At 41.0% G+C, this 25,204-nt stretch overlaps 1 protein-coding gene across 6 annotated transcripts in view; it reads left to right on the top strand.

Annotated features, from left to right (window-relative positions):
- Positions 1-25,204, top strand: part of SH3TC1 (SH3 domain and tetratricopeptide repeats 1) — a 137,742-nt gene that overhangs the window by 56,289 nt on the left and 56,249 nt on the right. For 5 of the 6 annotated variants that reach the window (XM_073647813.1, XM_073647804.1, XM_073647831.1 and 2 more), the window contains exons 2-6: positions 623-932; positions 10,256-10,348; positions 14,125-14,246; positions 17,526-17,631; positions 23,322-23,465. In XM_073647813.1, the coding sequence (XP_073503914.1) occupies positions 671-932; positions 10,256-10,348; positions 14,125-14,246; positions 17,526-17,631; positions 23,322-23,465 (727 nt within the window). In that variant the 5' untranslated portion in view covers positions 623-670. The remainder of the gene's footprint in view (positions 1-622; positions 933-10,255; positions 10,349-14,124; positions 14,247-17,525; positions 17,632-23,321; positions 23,466-25,204) is intronic. The other variant, XM_073647839.1, reaches the window with a different exon arrangement.

The raw sequence follows: 25,204 nt of genomic DNA, 5'->3' as shown, positions 1-25,204 counted from the left end.
TTCAGATCACAAAACATATTTAAATATTAGATAAAGATAACACCAGCAAACACAAAATGCAGTTTTTAAACTAAGGTCTTTATTATTAAGGCAAAAAGAAATCCAAACCTACAGGGCACTGTGTGAAAAAGTGATTGCCCCCATCCCCATTAAACCATAAACCACAGTTAGTTTATCGCATCTTTGGGAAAAACAAATTATGACAAAAGTATAGGATATGCTCCTTACTTGTCGACAGTCCTTTTTTTGCTTGACTGCAAAGGGTCGGGGGTCTAATAATAAAGTGCACTAATAGTAGCGTTTCTGGCTGTTTAGGGGAGTTCCTGTACAGAACAGACTTCTAAATCTGTCATCATCTATGAAATTTCTGGACCTGCAATAGTAACTTTTTTAATAATGTCAGTCATGGTCTTTGACCTAATCAGGCTTTCCCAGTAGTGATCGGAGGTAGGTTGTAACATGGTACGGAGAATGCTATTGATCGGCATCCAAAGATCTCGTCATGTATCTACGCATATTTCTATAAAGTAACTAGTAACAACTGATTCTTTACGTGTTCATTATTTGCAGAAATAGTTCACGATCCCTGATCTAATGTAAGGAACAATTTTAATTTTTACAGGTCAGAGCGGTTCATTATTAAAATGCAGATATCATAAGGCAGGACAAGATGATGGATCCGAATGATGTAGACACCGTCCCCACCTACTCCAAAGTTCACAGACTTCACCCAATTGCCGAAGATGAGTTTGAGGACAAAGAACCGGTGGAGACACCTACAAACCAAAAACTTCCAGAAGATAAGAGTCAAGAATATTTAGAAGAACGCGTCAATGGAGAAGGTCAGGTGTCCGGACTTAGAGTGGCCGTCCACAGCTCTAGGTCCATTGTTGCATCTATGAAAAAAGTGATATCATCCCTTGGACCCAATGGTAAGAAAACAGGTTTATCACCCAATAATTATTATTATTATATAGAAAAAGTAAAATCCGGTGCCACAAGCGATAAATCCTTTATTCTAAATATTAAAAATCACATGTCCCTAGGAGGGGAACAACTGGACGCGTTTCGAGGACGCAGCCCCTTAATCGTCAGTATACAAATGAATTAAAAAACAACACATTTATAATAAAAACTGTGACCACCCCTACGCATGTGTGATAGATTAGTATACACATTAGGATATTAACTCCTACTTAGACAAGATTTGCGTGCAACAAATTCTCATAGAATATACAGACATAGACTTAGGAAAAAAAAAAAAACTTTTTTGTAAATAATTTGCCATATAGATGCACAGAACAGAATATGCATATAATATTATAAATGCAAGTATATATATATATAATTCAATAAAAAAACATTAAATCTGATCTATAATTCATACCTTGCGGTATCCGTGCATTTAATTTCAATATCCACAATTTTTCTTTGTTATGGAGCATTTTTTCCCCAATTACCGCCACGATGGGGACATGGTACTCTCTCTATGCCTCTAATATTTAATGTGCTTATATTGCCCGCATGTACCTCCCTGAAATGTTTGGAGAGACCTGATAACCTGATGGATTTTGAGGCAGGATTTGCTCCTGTAATATGTTCTGATATTCTTGCTTTAAGGGCTCTGGTAGTACGGCCTATACAATATTTTGAACAGCTGACACAAGTTGCCATATAGACAACATGGGAGGTGTTACAGTCTATATAAGACTCTATGTCATATTTTCTACTTGTATGTAAATCAGAGAAACTTGAACCCATAGCGACATACTTGCACATACAGCATCTAATTTCACCACATTTATACATACCGACATATTTCAGCCAGGTGGGACTTTGTACTTTATTATCCAAAAATACGCTGGGTGACAACATATTGCGTAGATCCTCACCTTTCCTTGAAACCACCCTACAGCCTGCTTCCAATATATTAGACAATTTGTCATCCTGATATAATATGGGTAAGTTCTTGAGAAAGATTTGTTTAATGTTGTAAAAGTGATCACTATATGGCGTAGAGAAAGTTAATGAAGATTTAGTCTTATTAGAACTATGTTTTACTGATTGTGTCAACAAACCTTCTCTATCTTTAGATGTAGCTATAGATAGATACAGCCCTATCGATCATCCATTTTTTTATATCCCCTAGACCTCAGTCTCGTTGACATGGTTTTAGTTTCCTCCTCAAAACACTCTTGTTCACTGCAATTGCGTCTAGCTCTAATGAACTCACCCACTGGTAAATTTTTTATAACATGTTTTGGGTGGCTGCTTTCAGCTCTCAAGAGAGAATTGCCGCTAAGGGGCTTGCGGTAAAGTTTAGAGGCAATTTTCCCTGTATTCCCTCCTGGCCTCGTGTTCCTCCTCTGCCTACAGGGACTCCTCAGCCTGCTGCTGACCTGTCCCTATCTGCAACTTCACTGGAACCTTGTCTGGAACTTGTCTCTCTAACCCCGCCCCAGATCCAGTTTATAAAGGGCAGGTTTCTCCCCTCCCTGGACTGAGGTAGGAGGTGCAGCATGCTAATTGTCCCCAACCAGGGAACCTCCCACCTGCTCTCAGACATGACATTGCTGCCACTGTGGCGACCAGACTTGGGGTGCCACATATACACTTATATAAAGTGAGGCCACGCCCTCTAGTCAGCCACACCCAATGAACTGCCACGTAACTAGTCAGAGCGTGGCCTCGCTCTATCCAAGTGTATGGAGCGAGGCCACGTGCACTGGACGGGTTCTGGCCAGGAATATGTATAGCTCATACATACCCACCCGGTCCCAGCTCAAAAACCGATGAATCCCCGCAGTGCACAGTGCGCGCACTTGCAGGATTCTTAAGTCTGCAGTCACAAAGAGTGACTGCAGACTTATCGATTTGGAACAGACAACCCCTTTAAATGCGGCTGTCCATATCTGGCAGCGGCATTTAACACACGCCGGCATGCGTGCACGTTATTCTCTGCGCCTATCGGCACGCCCATGACGAAATCATGGGTCGCCGATGGGCTGTCATGATAGCCGGGGATCTGCTGATGACCCCCATCAGGGCCGGCGTCAGCACCCGGCGTACCCGGGCAAGTGCCGGGGCCCTGGAAAATCAGAGGGGCCCACCCGCCCACTCACTGTCGGGGCCCTCCCGCCCACTCACTGTCGGGGCCCTGGCCGCTTCCTCTGCACCTGTTCAGGGACGCAGGCGCTGCTTGATTGCCGGCACTCCCCCCCCAGACACGGCCGGGCGCTGTCCGGCTGTGTCTGCTAGTAATGACGCGGCAGGGTCGACGGCACTGCACCTTTAATTGTGCTTGTGTGTCGCTCCTGCCGCGTCATTACTAGCAAACACAGCGCGCGGCCATGTCTGGGGGAGTGCCGGCAATCAAACACCGTCGGAGGTCCTGCACAGATGGGGGGGAGCGGCCTGGACCCGGACCCGACCGCAAGTGGGCCCCTCTGATGGTCCAGGGTCATGATCTCTGTGACACGCCGGGGGCCCGGAGCTGCTGGACAGGACACTGGACCGGGGACAGGTGAGTGAGGCTTCCCCAATCCCCATATTAAAAATATTTGTAATGGGTCTGTGTGAGTGCATGTATGTGAATGTCAGTGTGTATGACTGTGTATATATATATTTGTCTGTTTTATATATGTCTTTAAGAATTTGTGTAAAAATATGTGTATGTCTGTATGTATACATGTCTGCGTACCGTGTGTGCGTGCATGTGTCTGCGTACCGTGTGTGCGCGCGCATGTGTCTGCGTACCGTGTGTGTGCGCGCATGTCTGCATATGTGAAGGATGAGGTGGCAGGCTGGGCCCTGTCTACTATATATATATTTCTCCGCCGTATCTGTGCATCATGAATCGTGTATGTGTTAAAGGGCCCACTGAGACTGTTTCGCCCGGGGCCCAGAAAAACCTGGAGCCGGCCCTGACCCCCATGCCTGTCATTATGGAGCTCCTTTGAAACCCTGCATGTGGCCGGGCTTCAAAGGTGGACCGTGATTTCTGCTATATGCAGCAATGCTATGGCATCACTGTATGTAACACAAGCGAGCGGATTATCGCAGCTTCAAGTCCCCTTAGGAGACTAACAAGATCAGTAAAAAGTAAAAAAAAGAAAGTTTGAAAACAATCTGAAAAAAATTAAAAAAAAATCATAAAACTTCAAATCATCTCCCTTTTACCCCATTAAAAAATAAAGATACTAAAAAAAATACACATATGTGGTATTGTCGCCTTCAAAAAAGTTCAATCTATCAAAATATAGAAACAATTAACCCGATCGGTGAACACAGTAAATGGAAAAAAAATTCAAGAATGCCAAAATTGTGTTTTTTGGGGCTCCACAATTCCACAAATAATGCTGTCAGATCTATCCAAAAAGGTATCAGTAAAAATGTTTTCTCGCCCCGCAAAAAATAAGCCATCACACAGCTACATCAGCCAAAAAATAAAAATGTTATGGGTCTTGGAAAATGGCGACACAACCCCCAAAAATTTTTTGGGCAAACTTCTGTTTTTTTTGCACCACTAAAATAATAAAAAAAAACTGGACATGTTGGATAACACTGTAATCGTATTGATGAGGAGAATCATATGGCAAGGTAATTTTTACCATAAAATGTACACCGTAAAAACAATTCCCAAAAAACAATGTCATCATTGTGGGTTTTTTCACAATTTCTCCCCACTTGGAATTTTTTTCCCATTTTCCAGTACAATACGTGGTAAAATGAATGATGTCATTCAAAAGTACAACTCGTCCCACAAAAAAAACTGCCCTTATATACCAACGTGGACAGAAAAATAAAAGAGTTATGGCTCTGGGTAGAAGGGGAGGAAAAAACGGGAATGCAAACACGGAAATTGGCCGTGGCTTGAAGGGATTAAAACGCAATTTGTTTTTTCTTACGATACTACGAGGAACAAACTAGAAAAACTCTGGGTATGGGATGGTGGGCGCTGTAGCTGGGAGACTGTACTATTCCCTAGAACAGGGATGCACAACTCCAGTGCTCAAGAGCCACCAACAGGTCATGTTTACAGGACTTCCTGAGCATTGCACAAGGTGTTGGACTCATCACCTGTGCAAGTCATTAAATTATCATCACCTGTGCAATACTAAGGAAATCCTGAAAATGTGACCTGTTGGTGGGCCTTGAGGACTGCAGTTGTGCACCCCTAGAACAAAGGCAGCGATTCCTGCAGCTTGTGCTTTGTTCCATGAGAGGCAGCCATCCAGCCTCCCGTGGAAGGGTCATCTGGGGTTGGACCAGATGACCCTGGAGGTCCTCTCCAACTCTACCATTCTATGATGAGTAGATTAGCACAAACCTGGTAGTAGCTCTCATAAACTTAATGTGTAGTTTAGGTCGCCATTAGTGTTTCACTAATGTTTTCTGCGATGATAATCCCTAGCGAGACTCTCCTTGTCGATGCATTAGAAGTAGCTGCTCCTCTTCGGGTGTGAGCAAAAATGAAACCAGTCCTTGCCAGATCCGCAAAGTGGGCAGCGCATGGGCGGGATAGTGCGTTGTGATGTCCATCCAGCAAATTCTTCAAAAGTTACACTACTTTAGTGCTCCAGTCCTTGACTGGAGTAACATTTTCTGGCGGTCAATGACAAAATGCACCTACTTCATAAAGTGACATCTCAAACTAGCACTTCCTTCATTAAAAATTTCAGAACTTTGTAAAAAAAAAAAAAAGTTTGGTTTGTGCCACTATTTTCGGTGACCTGTAACTTTTTATTTTTCTTCTGATGTAGCTGTGTAAAGGCTTGTTTTTTGTGCGTTGAGCTGTAATTTTTAATGACACCATTTTTACATAAGGCATTTTGTTCACTTTTATTGCATTTTTGGAGGGAAGTATGGCGACCAAAAAAACGCAATTCTGTCTTTTTAATTACTCTGTGGATCAATATTGTTATATTTTATTAGTTTGTCAATTTCTTTGTTCCATGTTCAGTGTGGTACACTCCATGATACCAAACAGCACAGCGACTACTTTTCACCCTTTAAATAGACAGACTGTCTAATTACAAGTTTGTAGACACCTGCAATGTTAATTAGAGGACACACCTTAGTTTAACATTTCTCTATGGTCAAATTATTTTCAATCTTTTTTTTAGGGGTATCATCATTTTTGTCCAGCCCACTTTTCTAAGTTTGTTTTATTTTACATTTTTCTATTTGAACCACAATTCAAAAGTTCATGAACTGATTGAAAATTACCTTTGGAAGTTTCAACCTATTTCAATGGCCATTGTGGGTTTTTTCTTAAAATAACAGAAGTGTACCAACTATTTTATCCACGTTTGTATACTGTATTTTTTTTTTACATATACAGCAAATAAATTTTATATTTTTCACTAATTTGTTTTTCATATTTTTCTTTAGTCCCCTTGAGCCTGCAATAGCTTGAGCACCGTTACAATACACTGTAATACTGTAGTATTGCAGTGTATTGTGAAATTACGCATCTCATATGAAGTCCAGCCGAAATTCAGTATTTAACAGTTTTCATAGCTGCTCTATGGTGCCCGCTATATAACACAGCTGGCACCTGCATTGTATAGAAGGGACTCCTTAATTCCCTCTATGCCAGCAGTGCACAAGTCACTAAGGTGTTAAGTAGAGGTGATATGAGCCTACATGTTTTCCCATTACTTTGTTGTTTTTTTTCTGCTCCCCCAATCAATGAAGCTGCAGTACCACTAACAGCCACACTTGGATGGATGTCTCTGTGCCAAGAACTGTGATTTGCTGATCACTAGGCATCTTGGCGATCCCACTGATTGCTCATGTGAACTCACCCCCGTAGTGTAACCCCTCAAGATCTTCCATAATGACCACCTTATTGCAAACCCTAATGGGACCTTCAGCTTGTTTTCATGGATACATAACATTTAGGCTTTCAGTAATGGCTCCTATACTAGGAGGCTTCAGTCCAGAAATCTGCAGCTTGGGGTAAATTGTGGGAAAGTATTTTTTGGCAACTATATTTTATCAAAATGGACAATGGAGCCAACCGGTTCACGATTAAGTTACTGGGAGATTGTATGGAAACATCATTATGGGCCGCGCAGATAGGGCAGATTGTATTGGCTTCTGTCCTATAGTAACAGCATATTCCGCATGGCTGCCAGACTATAACATCTGCTTAGCTTCACTTTAATGGAGAGAACATTTTTTTTCAATCCAGGTAAAAAAACATAACTTTGTGACTTGAAGAAACCATTTCAGTGTAAATATTCTGTAACTTTATTATTAGATGACTGCATTAATAACCCCTCGTAAAGTGTTTATATTCACATTCACCTTCGAGCACCATCTTTCATATACAATTCTGACAATTTTTAGTAACCTTGTAAATACATTATAGTAAAGGGGCATTTTTTTTATTACTTGAATGCAAGTACTTTTGCAATTGAGTTTCATTATAAATATTGCACCTTTTGCCCTCTATAGCCTCAAGTCTCTATTCATCATTTGCGGGTTTTTTTTCTATTTTCTGTTTTTGTCTTTTTTGATGTTTTTTTTTCTGCCAAATTCTTCAAGATGGCACGCAAATCAAAAATGCTTTTATTTTTTTGTCTTTTACCCTTTTTTGTGCCTTTTTAGAGCAAAGAGTTGCATGTTTGGCTAAAATGTTGAAAAATTTGCACAAATAATTTCAGGCACACAATAAATTACTTAGTGGGGTTATGGGACTGGTGTACATTGACTCAGGAGGTGGTCAGTATCAGGAGGCCAGCTCCAGAGAGAGGAGCGTGTGTTTGTTCCTGTTGAACCTAAGCCATGTGGTTTTTGCTAATCCTGAGTGGCCAGATGCCGGCCGGTGCGAGGACTTTGATGGATTCTTTCTTATTTTGTTTTGCCATTATGCCAGATGGACTACATTTATGTTTCATGGACTCTGCATTGGTTTAAATAAATAAACTAAATAAACCAACTGCAAGTTTTTTAAAAAGTTGCAATTGGTAAGTCAACTGCAAACTTGTAGAAAGCAAAATGCAAGAGATCATTGGCCAACATAAAACAAAAAAAAAAAACACATAAAATAGACTTAAAGGTGCAAATTAAAATAAGAATTTGGTGCAAATCAAAATTAAGCAAAAAAAAACACTGAAAGCAAGATAAATAAGACACAAATGCGATAATGAATGGGGCCCTGGGTGTTGCCGTGTCTATTGCTGACGGACAAATTAAAGATGACATTTCACTACATTTTTTTTTTTAGTTTAACTGAGCATCTCCTCCAATTGCCACTGCTCCTCTGATTCAGGAACAGTTTTTTTTTGCATCTGTGCCCCTCCGTTCCAAAGTTATGACCCCAGAAATAAAGATGAAAATTTTCCCTTTAACAACTGGGTGTGTTCCACAGAACTTCTCTTGTGGGAGTGGCCATGTTTTGATTGGCCAGCATCAGAGGAGAAAAAGCAAATGCCCACAAGTTCTGTGGTATACACCCATCTGGCTGAAGGGAAAATTAAAACTTTTATTTCCATGGGGCATAACTTTGGAATGGAGGAGTACAGAAGAAAAAGAAAAACTGTTCCAGAATCAGGGGAGCAGCGGCAATTGGAGGAGGTATGTCATTAATTATAAAGTGGTGAAAATTGCCTTCAGAGATTTTTGTATAACTCACCCATGGGAAAGAGAAATACTGTAAATAGGTCAATGTGGGACGTAGAAATTGAACAGAAACGTGCTCAAAATTAGAGGTCACAGTAGTAACACACATTGGCACTCCAGTGTATGATAAGTGTACAGTATAGAACATATCCCTCCACTACTTCCATTGCGGATATTAACTCTTTGGGCCCAATTCATAATTTGTGAGGGGTTTTTTAAGTCACTTTTTTTTTGTCTTGTAGCGTTTATTAATGTTTTTTCTTCCCAATGCAATGAATTTTGCGCAAAATAGAAAAATGCTCTTAATATGTGTCTTTAACTGTTTTTGCGTCTTTTTGAGCACAAAAGGTTACATGTTCTGCTAACATGTTCGAAAACATGCATACATTTTCAGACATACATGAAATCACTACCAGAGGGTGACAGGAGCAAAAAAATGTACAAAAAATGTAGCAACTTTTTAAAAAATTTGCACTTGATGAATCAGCTGAAAACACTTGAAAATCCCAAAATCTGTCCACATAAAAAACAGGCGATCACATATAAAATATACAAACTAAAACAAAAAAGCGCAAATTAAAAAGTCAAAACACCTAAAAATAGACAAAAAAAGCACAAATGCAATAATGAATTGGGCCCGATGTGTCTCATCAGATTAATATTATTATTATTATTATTATTTTTAGAGCACCATTGATTCCATGGTGCTATACGTGGAAAAAAAGGGTCTTATATACAAGATACAAATATAAATTACAATGGACAAAACAACAATGACAGACTGGTATAGAAATGGGAGATCCCTGACCTTGTGCGCTTACATTCTACAGGATAGGATAGAAAGCTGGAATGACAATAAGCACAATAGGGTCTTATCTGGGTAAAATGGGGAGATTGTGGGCAATGTTGCTCATCGGTTAGGGTTGTGTGATTACAACCACTACAAAGGCTCAAGACTGCTGCAGACTCATGGCTTGGAGAACATCAGAGACTGGAGTAAAATGGGTTAAATCTGCGGTGAATAATGATGGAAAAGGAGTCAGAAATCCATTAATGCGATTTATTTGTCAACGCTTTTCGAAGTTCCACGCTTCTTCTTTTTCAGCACTGTGGTTTGTCCTGATGAAGTATGGCACTTCGAAACGCGTTGACAAATATACCGCATTCCTGGATTTCTGACTCCTTTTCCATCATCATTCACCGGCAGCGCAGATTTAACCCATTTTACTCCAGTATCTACATTTACAGAATAATGGAGAAGTTGACAGTAGGTTGGGGGGTTGTGGAAGCTTCCATGGTGGTGACGTGGCAGGGGAGTCATTTCAGGCTGTAAGATTTCTTGAAGAAATGTGTTTCGAAATTCTGTCTGAAAGTTCGGAATGTGGTGGATAATAATTGGGACATGTTGGGGCATGGAATTCCAGAGGAGAGGATGGGGGATACTCGGGAGACACCTTGGAGGATACTGGGTGAGGAACGTATGAGTGTGGAGGAGAGAAGGAGGTCTTGGGAGGACTGGAGATTACGAGTGGGAAGACATCGAGAGATTACTTCGGAGATATACATGTTAGACATTCCACTGTCTTTGAAGATGTCTTACCAAGTCGACCATGTTTCTTTACAGCTGCCTCTTCGGTTCCAGATTTCATCCATATTAATGACTGCTTTATGGAAAGATCTGAAAAAGGCCCTGATCAAACAGAAAGCTTTATGTCAGGTAAAGACTTTCTTATCTAAAAATTAATGATAATCCTAAACCGGATGTCATGTACAATACAGAACTCAGCTCATGGTGATTTTGTTCTTGTGCGACAAATTTGTTTCTGATGGGCACAAAGGCAGCTCCATGGTAAATGCATTGATTAATACAAGTAAGAGGCTACCCATGGATCCACAGCTGCCGGGAAACTACAACTTCCAGCATGATCTGCCAGGGAATGCTGAAAGTTGTAGTTTCTGGAGAGCTACACCACTTCTCTGAAGAGTCCTGAATTGTATCTAAAGCTAGAATGTATCACACTATACAATGTATTGGCATTGATACAATGCCATGCCACCAAACAATATTCTAAGAGGGTCTGAGCCTAATTATTGAGGTCGGGGGTCTAATAATATTTCGGTCTGAAATTGATTCAAGGATCTCTTTTGGTGCCTAAGAACATGGGCTTGGTCTGGGGGCTGCTTTTAATATAAGGGCTCTGGTCTGGGGTCTGATCTTAAATATTGGGATCTGAATATATTTAGTCATTCCATTTTTTTTTTATAAGTCCCTTTTAGCCACCTACCATGTATCATTTATAATAATGATATCTTATGAGGTAGAGTGATCTTTGGGCTCCTACGGACACCGGGTCCTGGATTCGAGTTCTGCCTCTGCTCCCCTATACATCCCTCTCGGGAGCTAATGATCCTTCTTGCTGAGCTCGCCTGTGATAACAAATCTGCTCAGCTACATCCCGTGAGATTAGGGGAACTCATTTTTACAGAAAAGGAAGTGTTTTTTTTGCGATTTACCTCTAAGGGAAGGAAACGGGCCAGGATATGAATGTATTTCACAGGTTTTGATATGACACAACAGCCAGTGAGACTGGTAAACAATGTAACCCGCTGACTAATGTGATATCTTGGTAGAATATAATAATACTGATTACTATAATACTGATATAATTGAATATTCTCCACCAAAAGGTTCAATCCAATCACCGAATTTCATCATTATACGGTATTCGTAAGCCAAAACAAGGAGTGGGACAGTTATAGGAAAAGTATAATAGAAACACGTCATCACTTCTGCATTTTTGACCCACTCCTGGCTCACGGAGGTAAAAAAACCTCCCCAAACACTCAACGTGTGCACGTGGCCTCAGCACAATGAGCTGTTGGTGAGTTTTTGATGTTGCATATCTTCTGGTCCATTTTTGATCCCATTAAGTAAAATAGGTTGCTTGCATTTTTTTTTTTTCAAAATTACTCAGCATAAAAAACTGACCAAAAACGCATCTTGTGAACATAGCCTCGGGCTACGTTCACAAGCAGCGTTTTTGCAGGTTTTTTTTTTCATGCAACTTAAAAGCTACATTTTACAGTATCAGGTTTCAGTAATCTCATGCACTCGCTTGTTTTTTTTCTGGCTGAATTTGAGAACTGCAGAGCTGTTTTTTTTTTTTTTTTTTTAATCTGCAGCGTGTCAATTCTTTCAGCGTTTTTTTCGCCCCTAGAAAACAATGGGAAGGTGAAAAAGAAAAAAAAAGCTGTTAAAATCTGCAACAATATTTTTCGTATTTTTTTTGCAATATTATTCGCTGTGTTTTTTGCTTAATTAAACATGTAATGTAGACAAAGCACACATGTAATCCGCACCCAGAAAAGTACTACAAAAAATGCAGCGAAAACACCACAAAATCACGAGTTTTGAATGCAGCATTTTTTCCTACCAAGAGAGCAAGTGTTAGCCGGAGAGAAAATAATGCAGCAAAATTACCACGTGTGAATATAGCCTTAGGGTTGCTGGTCTAGGAATCACCTAACGTTGTAAAATATGTAGATACTTGTTAAATGGAATCTGTTAGCATTTTTTTGCTATATAATCTGAGAGCAGCATGATGTAGGGACAGATACCCTGATTTCAGTTATGTGTCACTTACTGGGGTTTGTGTTGTTTCAATAACATTAGTATTTTATCAGCCGGAGAATATCACTAGAGAACTATCTGTCTCATGCCATGTAGTCCTCCAGCTCTGTGTAACCACGCCCCCACCACTGATTGGTAGCTTTCTGCCTATGCACAGTGTACACAGAAAGCTGCCAATCAGTGGGGGGGGGTGTTATACAGGGCTCAGCATTCAAAGAACTGATAGATCTGCAGCAGATGAAACAGAGATTTTATCAAAACTGCAGCAAGCAGCCCAGTAGGTGAGACATCTCTGGGATCAAGCTGTCAGCATGCTTCTAAGTTACGTAGCAAAAACTTAGTGACCGATTCCCTTTAATAACGGACACCGAGTATAGGATCTCTGCTTGACACTGTTCCTATGATCCTTTCCCCTCCCGTTATCAGACGTTGGCACACTAACCTGAGAGAGAGCTGAGCAGAGGAAAGTGAGCACAGCCACTTATTTGCTATCTATGTGAATGATGCCATCATGAGTTCTACTGTTGAAACATTTCACGAACAAAAGTTAATTTTAATCAATAGATCTTGGAATAATAATAACTTCCACAATTGGATGTGTTTAAATAAAATGTTCCTGTGCTGAGATAATCTTATAAATGTGCCCCTGCTGTGTACTGTGTAATGGCTGTGTCTGACCGTGCAGGAACATGGTCTGATCATACCACAGCTCCTGGGCAGGGGAGGAAGCAAAAGAGTATACAGACAGGACAGCACGGGATCACAGCTGTTTTGTGTGAGGTAAAACATTTCCCTGCCTGTTTTTAAACAATGTTTTACTTCATAGAAAGAATTAGCTGTGATCTTATGCTGTAATTACTGTATACTCTTTTGCTTCCTCCCTTGCCCAGGAGCTGTGGTATGATCAGACCATGTTCCTGCACATGGTCAGACACAGCCATTACACAGTACACAGCAGGGGCACATTTATAAGATTATCTCAGCACAGGAACATTTTATTTAAACACATTCAATTGTGGAAATTATTATCATTCCAAGATCTATTGATTAAAATGTACCTTTGTTCATGGGAAAACCCTTTTAAGCATATGCCTTCATGTGGAGAGTTTTGAAGCCTCTGAGTAAAGTTGTTTTGTTGACCAACTGATGTCTTTTGACTCTGCTCCTACTGGGGAACGTGCCAACCCTGTAAGGTATGGACCAGTCCTACACTTGGGTATTACAGTTACACCACCACGCTCAAGGTATGGTATGGGCTGAGGAAGTGTCAGCCGAGAGTTAGAGAGTGGGTGAGATTGAGAGACAGTCATCCCTTAAGACTAGTGAGAAACCTGTTCATAAAGGTCCAACAGACTGGGGGGCTATGATTAGAGAAGAATGACCGTGACAAGCCCACGACAACTCAAGTGATAGAGTATAATCCTTCCATGCTCATAAAGGAGTGATGCATTTCACCTGAACACAAGTTGGCATGTATGAACCCAAGGATACCTTTTACTGCTGCTATCATGATATATACTGCATTAACAAGAGATGTGTCAGCCTAATGCACTTGTGGTGGGAATTTTTATTCTGGCAGATGGTATTCCTTATTGAGCCAAGCTTTATTTCCCACCAAATGTTACGTCTGTATGCAGTACCAATAAATATCACTGAAAAAAACATATGACAAAACAAATGTAAAATATTACGAAGGGACCGGAACCAAAAATGGCACCAGTACCCCACACAAGAGAAGGAGTAGAGGGGCATACTGAGAAAGGGATAGGGATCCCATATATTATCAGCCATCAGGGTCACCCCATTTTCGATATCAGCCTATGTTGCTGTTGGTTGAAATAACCCATACTTTTGTCTCACAGATCTGAACATCCATCTGGTTATGGTCCGAGGAGGTATCCCTGATCCCCATCTCCAAGCAGAGCTCAGGAACAGACTCCGTCTACTGGAGAATGACAGCAAGGAAGTAGCAGCCGTCTTCTGTGTAAGTTCTCTAATATGATGGAAGCTTCTATATCCTCCTTCCCAAAAATTTGAAAAGATAGACGCAAAGGCAGCTGTCACAACTGAAAATGTGCTCTGCTCAAATAAAAGTGGCTAAAACTAAGTTAAGGAAATGCTATCGGAAAGACGGTGTATCTTCTTGCAGCCTTCACTTGTATCTATATCTAAAGCACTTGTTAAAGGGTAGGTCAGAAAATAATATTGATTTTCATTGTAAATTACTCTTTTTATTTTAATAATATGAAAGTTTTTCCAATATGGTTTAATTAAAAAGTCTCTGCCCTTCCCTTTTTTAATCTAGACCCGACCCCAAAACAGATGTAACTTGTGCGGGGCTTGCTCTGCTCACCAGGTTATCCCCTTACAATGTGCACTGCCAGTGCGCTCTCTTGCTGGCTTGTCACTTAATTAGAGCCGCCAAGGGAGCGCACTGTTGTGAGGGATGCAGGGTGGTAGTTGTGGTGAGGGGTTGTTGTTGTGTTCCCATACCCTGACTCCCCACAAATAATAAATAATATCCAGTCTGTGTGTACTGCACAAAACTCACAGTTTTCCTGGAAGTTCCCATCAGCTTCCAGATTCCAGATGCAGCTGCAGGCTGACAATCACTTTCAGACTCTGATTCCTTTTTCATCAGAACAACTTTACTCAACGTTTTCATCAGTTCAGTTTTGGTCAGACACAGCACTTTGTGATACAACCATCACAGCTTTAGACTCCTTATGTGTCCCTCTCTCCTTTCCTACTAGATGTGACTCACCCGGTACCACAGCTTCCAGGAACACAGTCCTGCTCTCTATAGGTGCATCCCCGCCCATTTCCCCTTCATGGGAAGTAAGTAAGGCTGGCTCCTGCACGCCTTCTCCAGGCCGTAGGCCCTGGACGTTTAGGGAAGTTTCCTCACAGTTATCCGCTTCCTCTTTCTTCATACTGCCCTTTTCTCTCTCTTCCTCTCGCTGCATGTCTGCTGACCTTCAGCCCCCAGAGCCCTGAACTTCTTCTATTCCTCAAACGTACCTCCTGCACAAGCTTGAACATTACAGCTAACACAACTCTACTACCCTATCTGCCCCAAACAGGAAGTGCTTGTACTACTTATAACCTTTACTCCTCCCACTTAGGAAACTCCCTAGACTCAACAACTATGATTTCCATCTATTCCTAGCACTACAGAGCCCCCCCCCATCCTGAATCCCTGGTTCATATCTAACCTTGATCTATTCCTACACTTATATCTTATTCTTTCCCTATATTACTTTATTACAATACATTAACACACATTTTCAATATTCCACCCTGATATATATGCCATATATTACACATGTACCTGTTTTGTCAGGGAGTGATGCAGAGTGTGTGACTCGCCCCCTGGGCCGTGGGACACTCGGATCCGGGCAACAGGGCAATAATGGGGATAGTAGTGGCAACCCGGTCCGTGGCTCAGGGTGGTCAGACCAGTGGCAGTCTTCTATATGTTTTGCAGTGTCCGACTACGCCACCCGTGGATTGCGGTCAGGGCTAACCGCCGCTGCAGTGCAGACCGCTGGGGCAGATGTAAATGTGCAGCACTGAATAGTACAACTCCCCACGGGAGGAGTATGGCCCCAGGGCAGTATATAATGGATGATGGAGGGGATGATTCTGACCGCAATAGCCAGGAAACGGAGGCCTCTTAAACAGTTCAGGGTCTTTATTAGAACAGGTGAGACGACCCAAAAACAGTCCCGGCTAGGAGGGGGACTGGATGTCTGAGAACAAGTGGGAAGCTGGCCCTGGTCAGGGTAAGGGTGTAGGCCTACCGTGCTCTCTGCGCTCTTTCTGGCATTTCCCTCTTCGTGGTGTAATAGCCCACGTTCCTGAGCTTGCCGTGTCTTCTCGCCCTTATGGCTTGCAACTTGGGTCCCTTTCTACTCCCGGCCTGGTACGGCTTTGCTGGTCCCTTCGGCTGTGGCGGAACCTCCGGGCTTCTTAGGCTAGGGAACATACAATCCCCTGCGGACTGGTTATTTGCTGTAGGACTTGGAATCCTCACAGCCTCAGACACCAAAGTCTGGTAGATTAGCTTCTCTGTCTGCCAGGACAGGCTCGCTTCGCCTCTTGTCCCTGGCTCGTGGCTCTCCTATTGCCACACGGCCTCTTAGGCTGCAACACAACTGTCTGTCCCTGCTCTGGGACACCTCTTTCCTCAGAGACAGGTTGTCCAGTCCTTCCTAACCCTGCCCCCAGTTCCAGCTTTTATAGGGGCAGCCTGCTCCCCCTACTGGCCTGGGACAGGAGGCATTGCATGCTAATGGTCCTTGACCAGAGAACCTCCCCCTTGCTCTCAGACACAGCTTTATTATACATTTGTGGCATCCAGGCCAGGGTGACACATGTGTGCAGGCGTTCACACACCCTTACACTGTCACTATGCACTGAAAAGAATATTGCACAGTCAGAAGGAAGCTCGTACTGAGCATACATCGGAATTGACAACTAACACATGCTTAGTAGAGCAAGTACTAGCCCAACCCATGGAACAGATGTTACTGATGATGCTTCGTTGAAGGTTGAGGATACAGGCTGTGGCAGTGACCGTGGCTCTGGCCCTGATGACGTCCCGTTTGAGTATCCCAGGATGCAATGGTTAACAAATTATGTAAATAAAAGATTACTTGGGCAATTTGAAGTTTAGAGACCAGCATCAAGAACACCTTGTAATTGAGGGACATACAGTATAGGCTGCTTGCTTGTGCCACATTGACTTTGGGGGGCCCACTTTTCACCTGCATGCAAATATTACACTACCCTTGTTCACAAATTTACCAATACCTCTAAATAATAATAAACTGGGTAGTTTGGTAAATGAATGATATGCTGCTTTTTTCTGTACAGTGTGAACTATGCCTAGTACTGCCCATACAGTGGGGTTGGGGGATCTTGTCTGTCTGCACAGGGGCCCAACGGGGGATTCCCCTGTTCCCCTATGGGCCAGTCCGAGCCTGGCTGCTTGTAAGGAAAATGTCTGTAAGTGGAAAGGAATTATTAGAACTGTACTACTTCATATTAGTTACCCCAACCACAGAAAGCCGTGGCAGCCTGTACACATCTGTGCTGTTCAAAGCTGGGCAAGATAATGAAAAATACCGTCTGTACATCTTACTAATATTACGACAGTCAAATGCTTTTCTAAGCATAAATAGTATGGTTTATAATTTATTTTATACAGTTTTTTCTTTTTTAAATAAAGTCTATAATAAAACGTCTTGCTGTTTTTTAGGAGCTTTCGGCTCGACTGTTGTCTATTGAAAGTGATAAGGACTTAATAACTGTGACATTTAGAACGTTTGAGGAGATATGGAAATTTTCTACCTACTATTCCCTTGGTAAGTGAAAACTTTTAGGAATTTTTATTTTGTAAAGCGAGACAAAATTGTATTGTTCGACAATATGATCCCTTTGGGTTCATGTGCATGGCAGTATGATGGCTCTGTGGAATCTCAAAGCTATGTAAAGCCATTATACGGCACCTTTAATATTCTGATGGGCTCTACTTAGCCTCTATTGTGGTTGCAACTTAAAAAAAAAAAAATATTCCGAGGTTCTTCTTTGTTAAATTACTGTATACACTCCTCAAACTTGATATTGGAAAAATCGTGGAATTATGGAAATTACAGGATGGATAGACATGTTAATGATATGCAAATGATGAAAAAAAATGGAACATAATTTTCAAAATATCTCGATTTATTCAGTATGGAGTATGAGCTCCCCGCACAGAAATCCCCGCACTTACACACCTTATTAACACTATAATACCCCTATGGAATCTACTCGTGACTATGGATAACTCAAAATAACAATGAAGCACTAGGATCACAGGTGGAGGAAAGACCAAGACATACAAGAGTATTTTAATCCAAGAACAATCTTTATTAATGATAATAAAAAGTAGTATAGTTAAACAACAGAGTGCTGCTAACCAAGCACGGCATTTGCAAGCATAATCAATAGGCAGTCAATAAACTGGGTGATCCCAGAGAAGTAACCAGTTTAAGATCACATATGTGCAATACATACCACACATTACCAGGTGTGAGAAAAGTTTAAGAAAGTAAAGATATAAATAAGAGAATAATAACTCCAATCCTTAAATCAGGTGCATATATGTATTACAGAGCGCCAGTCTTCAGCCTATACTGCTCAAATACAGTTGAACCCAGAAGTTTCCATCCACTATATAAAAAGACACATATGCATGTTTTCTCAATATCTGACATGAAATCAGAATAAACCTTTCCTGTTTTAGGTCAATTAGAATTACCATAATTTTTAAAATTTGCCAAATGACAGAATAAAGAGAGAGAGAATGTTTTAAGGCATTTTTATTACTTGCTGCAAAAGTCAAAAGTTTACATACATTTTATTTATTTTTTTATACCATTGCCCTTAAACTGAATGACTTGGGTCAAACGTTTGGGATATGCTTCCACAAGCTTCTCACAATAGTTGGTCGGAATTTGGGCCCATTCCTGCTGACAAAACTGGTGTAACTGGTCCAGGTTTGTAGGTCGCCGTGCTCGCAGCCTTTTCAGCTTTGCCCATACATTTTCAATAGGATTGAGATCAGGGCTTTGTTATGGCCACTCCAAAACATTGACTTTGTTATCCTTAAGCCACTTTGCTACCATTTTAGCAGTATGCTTCACTCACAACATGATGCTGCCACCCCCGTGTTTCACAGATGGGATGGTGTTCTTAGGCTTCTAAGCTTCTCCCTTTTTCCTCCAAACATAACGATGGTCATTATGTCCACAAAGTTCAATTTTAGTTTCAGTAGACCACAGAACATGTCTCCAAAAAATAAGGTCTTTGCTCCTGTGTGCATTTGCAAGAATTAATCTGGCTTTTTTATGTTTCTTTTGGAGTAATGGCTTCTTCCTGGCAGAGTGGCCTTCCAGCCCATGTTGATACAGTACTCGTTTCACTGTGGATATTGACCCAATCTTACCAGCTTCCTCCATAATCTTCACAAGATCTTTTTCTTTTGTCCTTGGGTTGATATGCACTTGTCGGACGAAAGCATATTCATCTCTAGGACACAAAACCCGTCTCCTTCCAACCAGTCTCCTTCCTGAGCGTTATGATGGCTGGACATTCCCATCTTGTTTGTACTTGTGTATAATTGTTTGTACGGATGAACGAGGCACCTTCAGGTATCTTGAAATTGTACCCAAGGATGAGCTAGACGTGTGCAAGTCCACAATTCTCTTCCTGATATCTTGGCTGATTTCTTTAGACTTTCCCATGATACTACACAAAGAAGCAGTGTGTTTCAGGTGTGCATTAAAATACATACACAGGTGTGTCTCTAATTAACTCAGATGTTGCCAAAAAAATAAGCTTCCAAACACATGACATCATCATATGGGCAGTCCAGAATTGTTTAAAGGCATAGTAATCTTAGTGTATGTAAACTTTTGACTTTGCAGTAAGCAAGAAAAATGCCTTAAAACATTCTCTCTCTCATTATTCTGGCATTTGGCAAATATTAAAAATGATGGTAATCTTAATTGACCTAAAATGGGAAAAGTTTATTCTGATTTCATGTCAGATATTAAGAAAAACATGCAGATGCGTCTTTTTATATAGTGTATGTAAACTTCTGGTTTCAAATGTAGATAATGCAGCTCCTGCATATAACAAGTGAGAATCATGAAGATCTGTCAAATCAATCATGCCCACTAGATGGTGCAAGGGGTTATCTTATGCAAATATAAGCAGGGTCATTAGGACCATCTATTCAAATCTGGAACTGCATTTAGAAATATAAATGGAGGCTACTTACAAGTGCTGCCCTAGAGATCTGTAAACCGTAAATGCAGTTCCAGATTTGACTGGCGCTCTGTAATACATATATGCGGAAGTGAAGATGGATCCAGCTCAAAACACCAGGCAATTGATTAAAATTCAACAATCTTTATTGGCAAATCCTTTTAAAAATTTGTAGAAAAGACAAAAAATGGACATCTCAGACGACAAAGCATATATTATGGAGTGGTGTGTATAAAATATACCATACGCGTTTCGAGTAAAAAACTCTTGAACACTGGCTAAGCCAGTTGAATTTTAATCAATTGCCTGGTGTGTTGAGCTGGATCCATCTTCACTTCCTCACTGACCCAGGCGCTGTGCAGCAGCGAGGACGCCGTGCTCCATGCCAGACTGGGATTACATCTCAGGGGTGAGCTGAAATTTTCTCTTTATTCATAATACATATATGCACCTGATTTAAGGATTGGAGTTATTATTCTCTTATTTATATCTTTACTTCCTTAAACTTTTCCCACACCTGGTAATGTGTGGTATGTATTGCACATATGTGATCTTGAACTGGTTACTTCTCTGGGATCACCCAGTTTATTGACTGCCTATTGATTATGCTTGTAAAAACCGTGGATGGTTATCAGCACTCTGTTGTTTAAATATACTACTTTTTATTTTTTTTATTTTCATTAATAAAGAATGTTCTTGAATTAAAATGCTCTTGTGCATCTTGGGCTTTCCTCCGCCTGTGATCCTAGTGTTTCTCTTACACACTTTAGCTGCTATCAATGAGATTATTGATGGTTGTCGGAGAAATGTTTTTGCTACTCTGAATGCACTTGGGCAAATCATCAAGATCCACTGCTGACATTTCCCAATGATGTCCCAACCAATGATGTCCCGCATGTGCTCAATGGAGGACAACTCTGGAGATGCTGCAGGCCATGGTAGCACATTTAGGCCACACAGTTTGCTCACAGTAACACGAACAACATGTTGCCTGACAGCTCTAGGAACACTTTAGAGAAATGGCCGGAGTACTAGTTCAATGATTGATCCATTCAGTACTGCAATTGAAATTTGACGTCATATATCAAGCCTAAGACTTGAAGCAGTGTCTACTCAAAGAAAAAGCATTTCACAACATTGGGCTACGAACCAGACGTCCAGCTACAGGTGCTCCATTGACCTCATGTCACCGCTCTCAAAGGCCATCATGGTGCATGGAATGGAGGCTTATCCTCTTTAGTGATGAGTCCCACTTTTGACTTGGATGCAACGATAGCCAGAGATTGGTCTGGAGACCATGAGGGTAACACCGTGATGAAGCCTTCACAAGGGAACATCATACCAGTCCTACTCACGGGATTATGGTGTGGGGTGGCATAACGTATGGTAGCCGGACACCTCTAGTCTTCATTCCAGGTGCACTAACAGATCAGCGTTATATTGACTGGGTTAGGGAACCAGTGGTATAGACATTTCTACAAAGTGGCCAGGAGCTGTTTTTTAACATAAAAACGCCAGGCCACATGTTTCTCATGCTACTATGAGCCGTCTATATGGTCTAAACGTGCTACCATGGTCTGCAGCGTCTCCAGACTTGTCTCCCATCGAGCATATCTGGGATTTTATTGGTTGGCAATTGCAAAGGGAGCTGCCAGCAGTATATCTTGATGATTTGCCCAAGTGCATTCAGCATGGTAGAACATCTCTCAGATAACCATTAATAACCTCATTGATACAGACAAAGCGTAGAAAAGTGTGTGGCGCTCATTTTCCACTATGAATAAATCAAGAAAATTTTCATCCATGTTTTCATCATTTGCATATCATTAACATGTTAACATCCTGTGATTTCCATAATTCCACAACTTTTCCTTCTTTGGGTTGCAGTTTCAATGTTGAAGAGTGTATACGAGTCCAACAAGAAATATTTGTGCCTGCCTCAGCGCATAATGAATCTATTTGTCTCTAAGAAATATTGCATCTTCTAATATTGAGTTGACCATGTCATTTACTTAAAGTGGTTGTCCAGAAACAATAATTGTCACTATCTGCAGAATAGATGATAAATGTATGATCATTGCGGGTCTGGCTACTTATACCCACACCAATCCCGAAAACAGGTGGCTGAAGGTTATCTGTATGAATGGATTAGTAGTGAGCATGTGCAATAACCCCTCCTGTAGACAGTGAGAGAGCTGTGATTGCACATGCTCATTACTGATTAGTTCACAAGGGACTTTGGGAGCCCTGTTCTATTTGTTATTCCCCGTCTGAGTGGTGAGACCCCCAGCGATCATACATTTATTATTTATCTTGTGAATATACAGAAGAATATGTGAAGTTTATGGGGAAAAACCCACTTTAGTACTTTTACACATGTTAGGGTCAGTTTCAGAGAATTCCAATGACCTAAGCATATTTTGTACTTCTGAAAGAATCCAAAAGAAAGAATCAGGATAGGAACTCTTTTATTCCTTATGCTTGTGCCAAATTTATAAAATTGGTGCACTTGCTAGCTTTTTAGGCTTGTTAAGTGTGGTTTTCGTTTTTAGACGTGTACATTAGTTTTCATCACCTCTAAAAAGGTGCCACATTTTCTGGCTTCTCTAAAATGCACCATTCAATTTTTGCCTTTTTGCATTTTTGTTTTATTTGGCAGTACAGTATAAAGACTGTCATCTCTCACATCACTCCAAATCCACAATGGAGATCATAGTCTAATTTCTCTATTTCATACACACTAGGGCTGATTTAATAGGAAGTCAATAACTCATCACTATTCTTTTCGAAGTCTGGGAAGAAAGCAGAGTATCCCAAGGAAACCCATGCAAACATGCAACAACATACAGCCTCCATGCTGATTTTGAACTTGTTGGATTTGGACCCAGTGTTGCAAAACAAGTGTGCTAACCTACAGATCACCAAGGTTCACTATTGTATAATATTGTTGGCAGCAATAAAATAAAATGTTGAGTGGATCAGTGGCTAGCACTGTTGCTTTGCGGTCCTGGGTTCGAATCCCAGCATGGAGTTTGTATGTTCTCCCTGTGCTTGCCCGGGTTTCCTCCGGGATCTCTAGTTTCCTGGTTTCCCCACTCCATAGACATACCGATAAGGAATTTAGATGATTAGATTTAGATTAAAAGTGCTATAGAATATGATGGTGCTATATAAGTAAGCATAATAAATAATATTACAATCATAGTAAAGCGGCTCATTATTCTCTTGTTATTCCACACAGGATTCCTGGATCACTGCATGGAGAACATATTTTTAGACCAGTCTTTTTGGCTTACTTCTCCAGAGGAAGAAGATGCTGGGATTCAAGTCTTCTTACATGAAGGGTCACTAAGTCTTATTTACAAGAGCCTTTTAATGGAGGAAGGTTGGTAAGATTTTTCAAGATGTAAACACCTTTGGGGACATTTTTTATGTAAATGCATGTGTCACAGCGGTAACTTGCATGCCTCCTCAGCACCACCCTACTCACTGTGGTCACCGCGCGGCTTCTCCTCATGTCAGGCCGTCTTGCTGAGTTTGCCTCCTGCAGCACTCCTCAACACTGCTACATCTGCATGTTGTTTCTATTTGGCTTTAGGTGGGCATGGCCAGTCTCTGCAGGAATTTAACCCTGCTGTGTCTTGCAGAGATTAAGTTCCCTGGCCTATCCTCTGCCAGCAGGGTCTATGTTGGGCAGTTCCTCTCACCATTCCTTGCATGAACGTTGGTTCCTAGCCTGCTATCACCTGTTTATGCATATCTCCGTATTCTGTCTCCCGTTGTCAACCCAGCCTGTTTACCCGCTGTTTTACTTTCCCGTCCCTTACTCTGGCTTTGTATTGTGAACCCGTGCTGTCTGCACCGACCGTCTGACTACGCTTCTATCTCGCACTCCTGTACCTTGTACCTGCCCCTCTGACCCTCCATCCAGCTGCTGTAGTCCCGGGGACTGCCCTGGAGTGATATCTGGTGTCTACCATCAGCCCAGTCTATCTGCACCATCAGAGGCCCTCCTGAATACCCTGTAGTGACTTAGTAACGCCCCTCCAGCGTAATCCCGGCCTGTGGTGCAGCAGAATTTGATTAAAAGTGCTGAACATTGTTTTCTACATCTTCTTAGTGTAATTACTTAGCAGTGTTGGACTGCGGTGGCAAAGGCCCACTAGTAACATTGAATCTAGGGTCCCACTGTACAGCTACATTCAATAATTACCTGCCTGACCCTAGTTCACAAATGTAATCATACTTCTATATAATATTAAACCTTTTAGTTTGTCTAATGAATGAGTAGATTATGGCTTTCTCTGCTAGTAATTAGCACTCCTTCACAGAGGCCTACCGAGGGATTTACCTGCTCTCCCGTGGGCCAGTCTGAGCCTGCATAACAGACTGCAGAATAAGTTTCTGGTAAATCAGAATTCCAATATTTTATTAATTTTATAAACAGGAATAGGGGAAGGAAGGAATAGAGAGTATCGAAAGGGGGGAGGGGGAAGGAAAGGAGAGGAATGAAAGGGAAGGGAAAGAGAGGAACTCAATAAAATCAAATGTTACATTTGAATGTAATATATAAACAAATCATTACATAACGATATAACCAATAAAATTTGTTACAATAAAATTTCATTGAAAAAATATTATATTAAGTCAAATAGAACTTGGATTGAACTAATAACCAGATGTAAATTTTACCTATGACTTAGCTGAGTGATAAACCAGTTAATCAGGGAAATAATTCAGACCATCTTAACCATTTTTTAGAAAAATTTATGGAATTGATTATTTATAATGGCAAATTTATGTTCATAGGTTCTATGAATCTTAATTCTTTCTAATATATCTGGAAAGAGAGGAGGATCTGTTTTCCACCAATGAAAAGCAATGGCGTTTTTGATAACAAGGAATATGTGTATAATAATAGGTCTAATTGAGTCATTAATATTTTCCATGCCAATAGACAATAATGCCATTTGAGGAGTTATATTTATTTTACTTTTGGAGATTTTATAAATGAGTTCGAGTGTTTGTGACCATAAAAATTTAATTTTTGGGCAATTCCAAAAAATATGTAACAAATCCCCTCTGGAACCGCAATTCCTCCAACACAATGGTTGATTATTAGGA

This window comes from Phyllobates terribilis, unplaced genomic scaffold (assembly GCF_046119375.1).
Source record: "Phyllobates terribilis strain yellow unplaced genomic scaffold, ASM4611937v1 Scaffold_1__5_contigs__length_1240528914, whole genome shotgun sequence".
NCBI classification, from domain to species: Eukaryota; Metazoa; Chordata; class Amphibia; order Anura; family Dendrobatidae; genus Phyllobates; species Phyllobates terribilis.
Note: the sequence above shows the minus strand (reverse complement) of the source record. Positions and strands in the feature narration are given on the sequence as shown.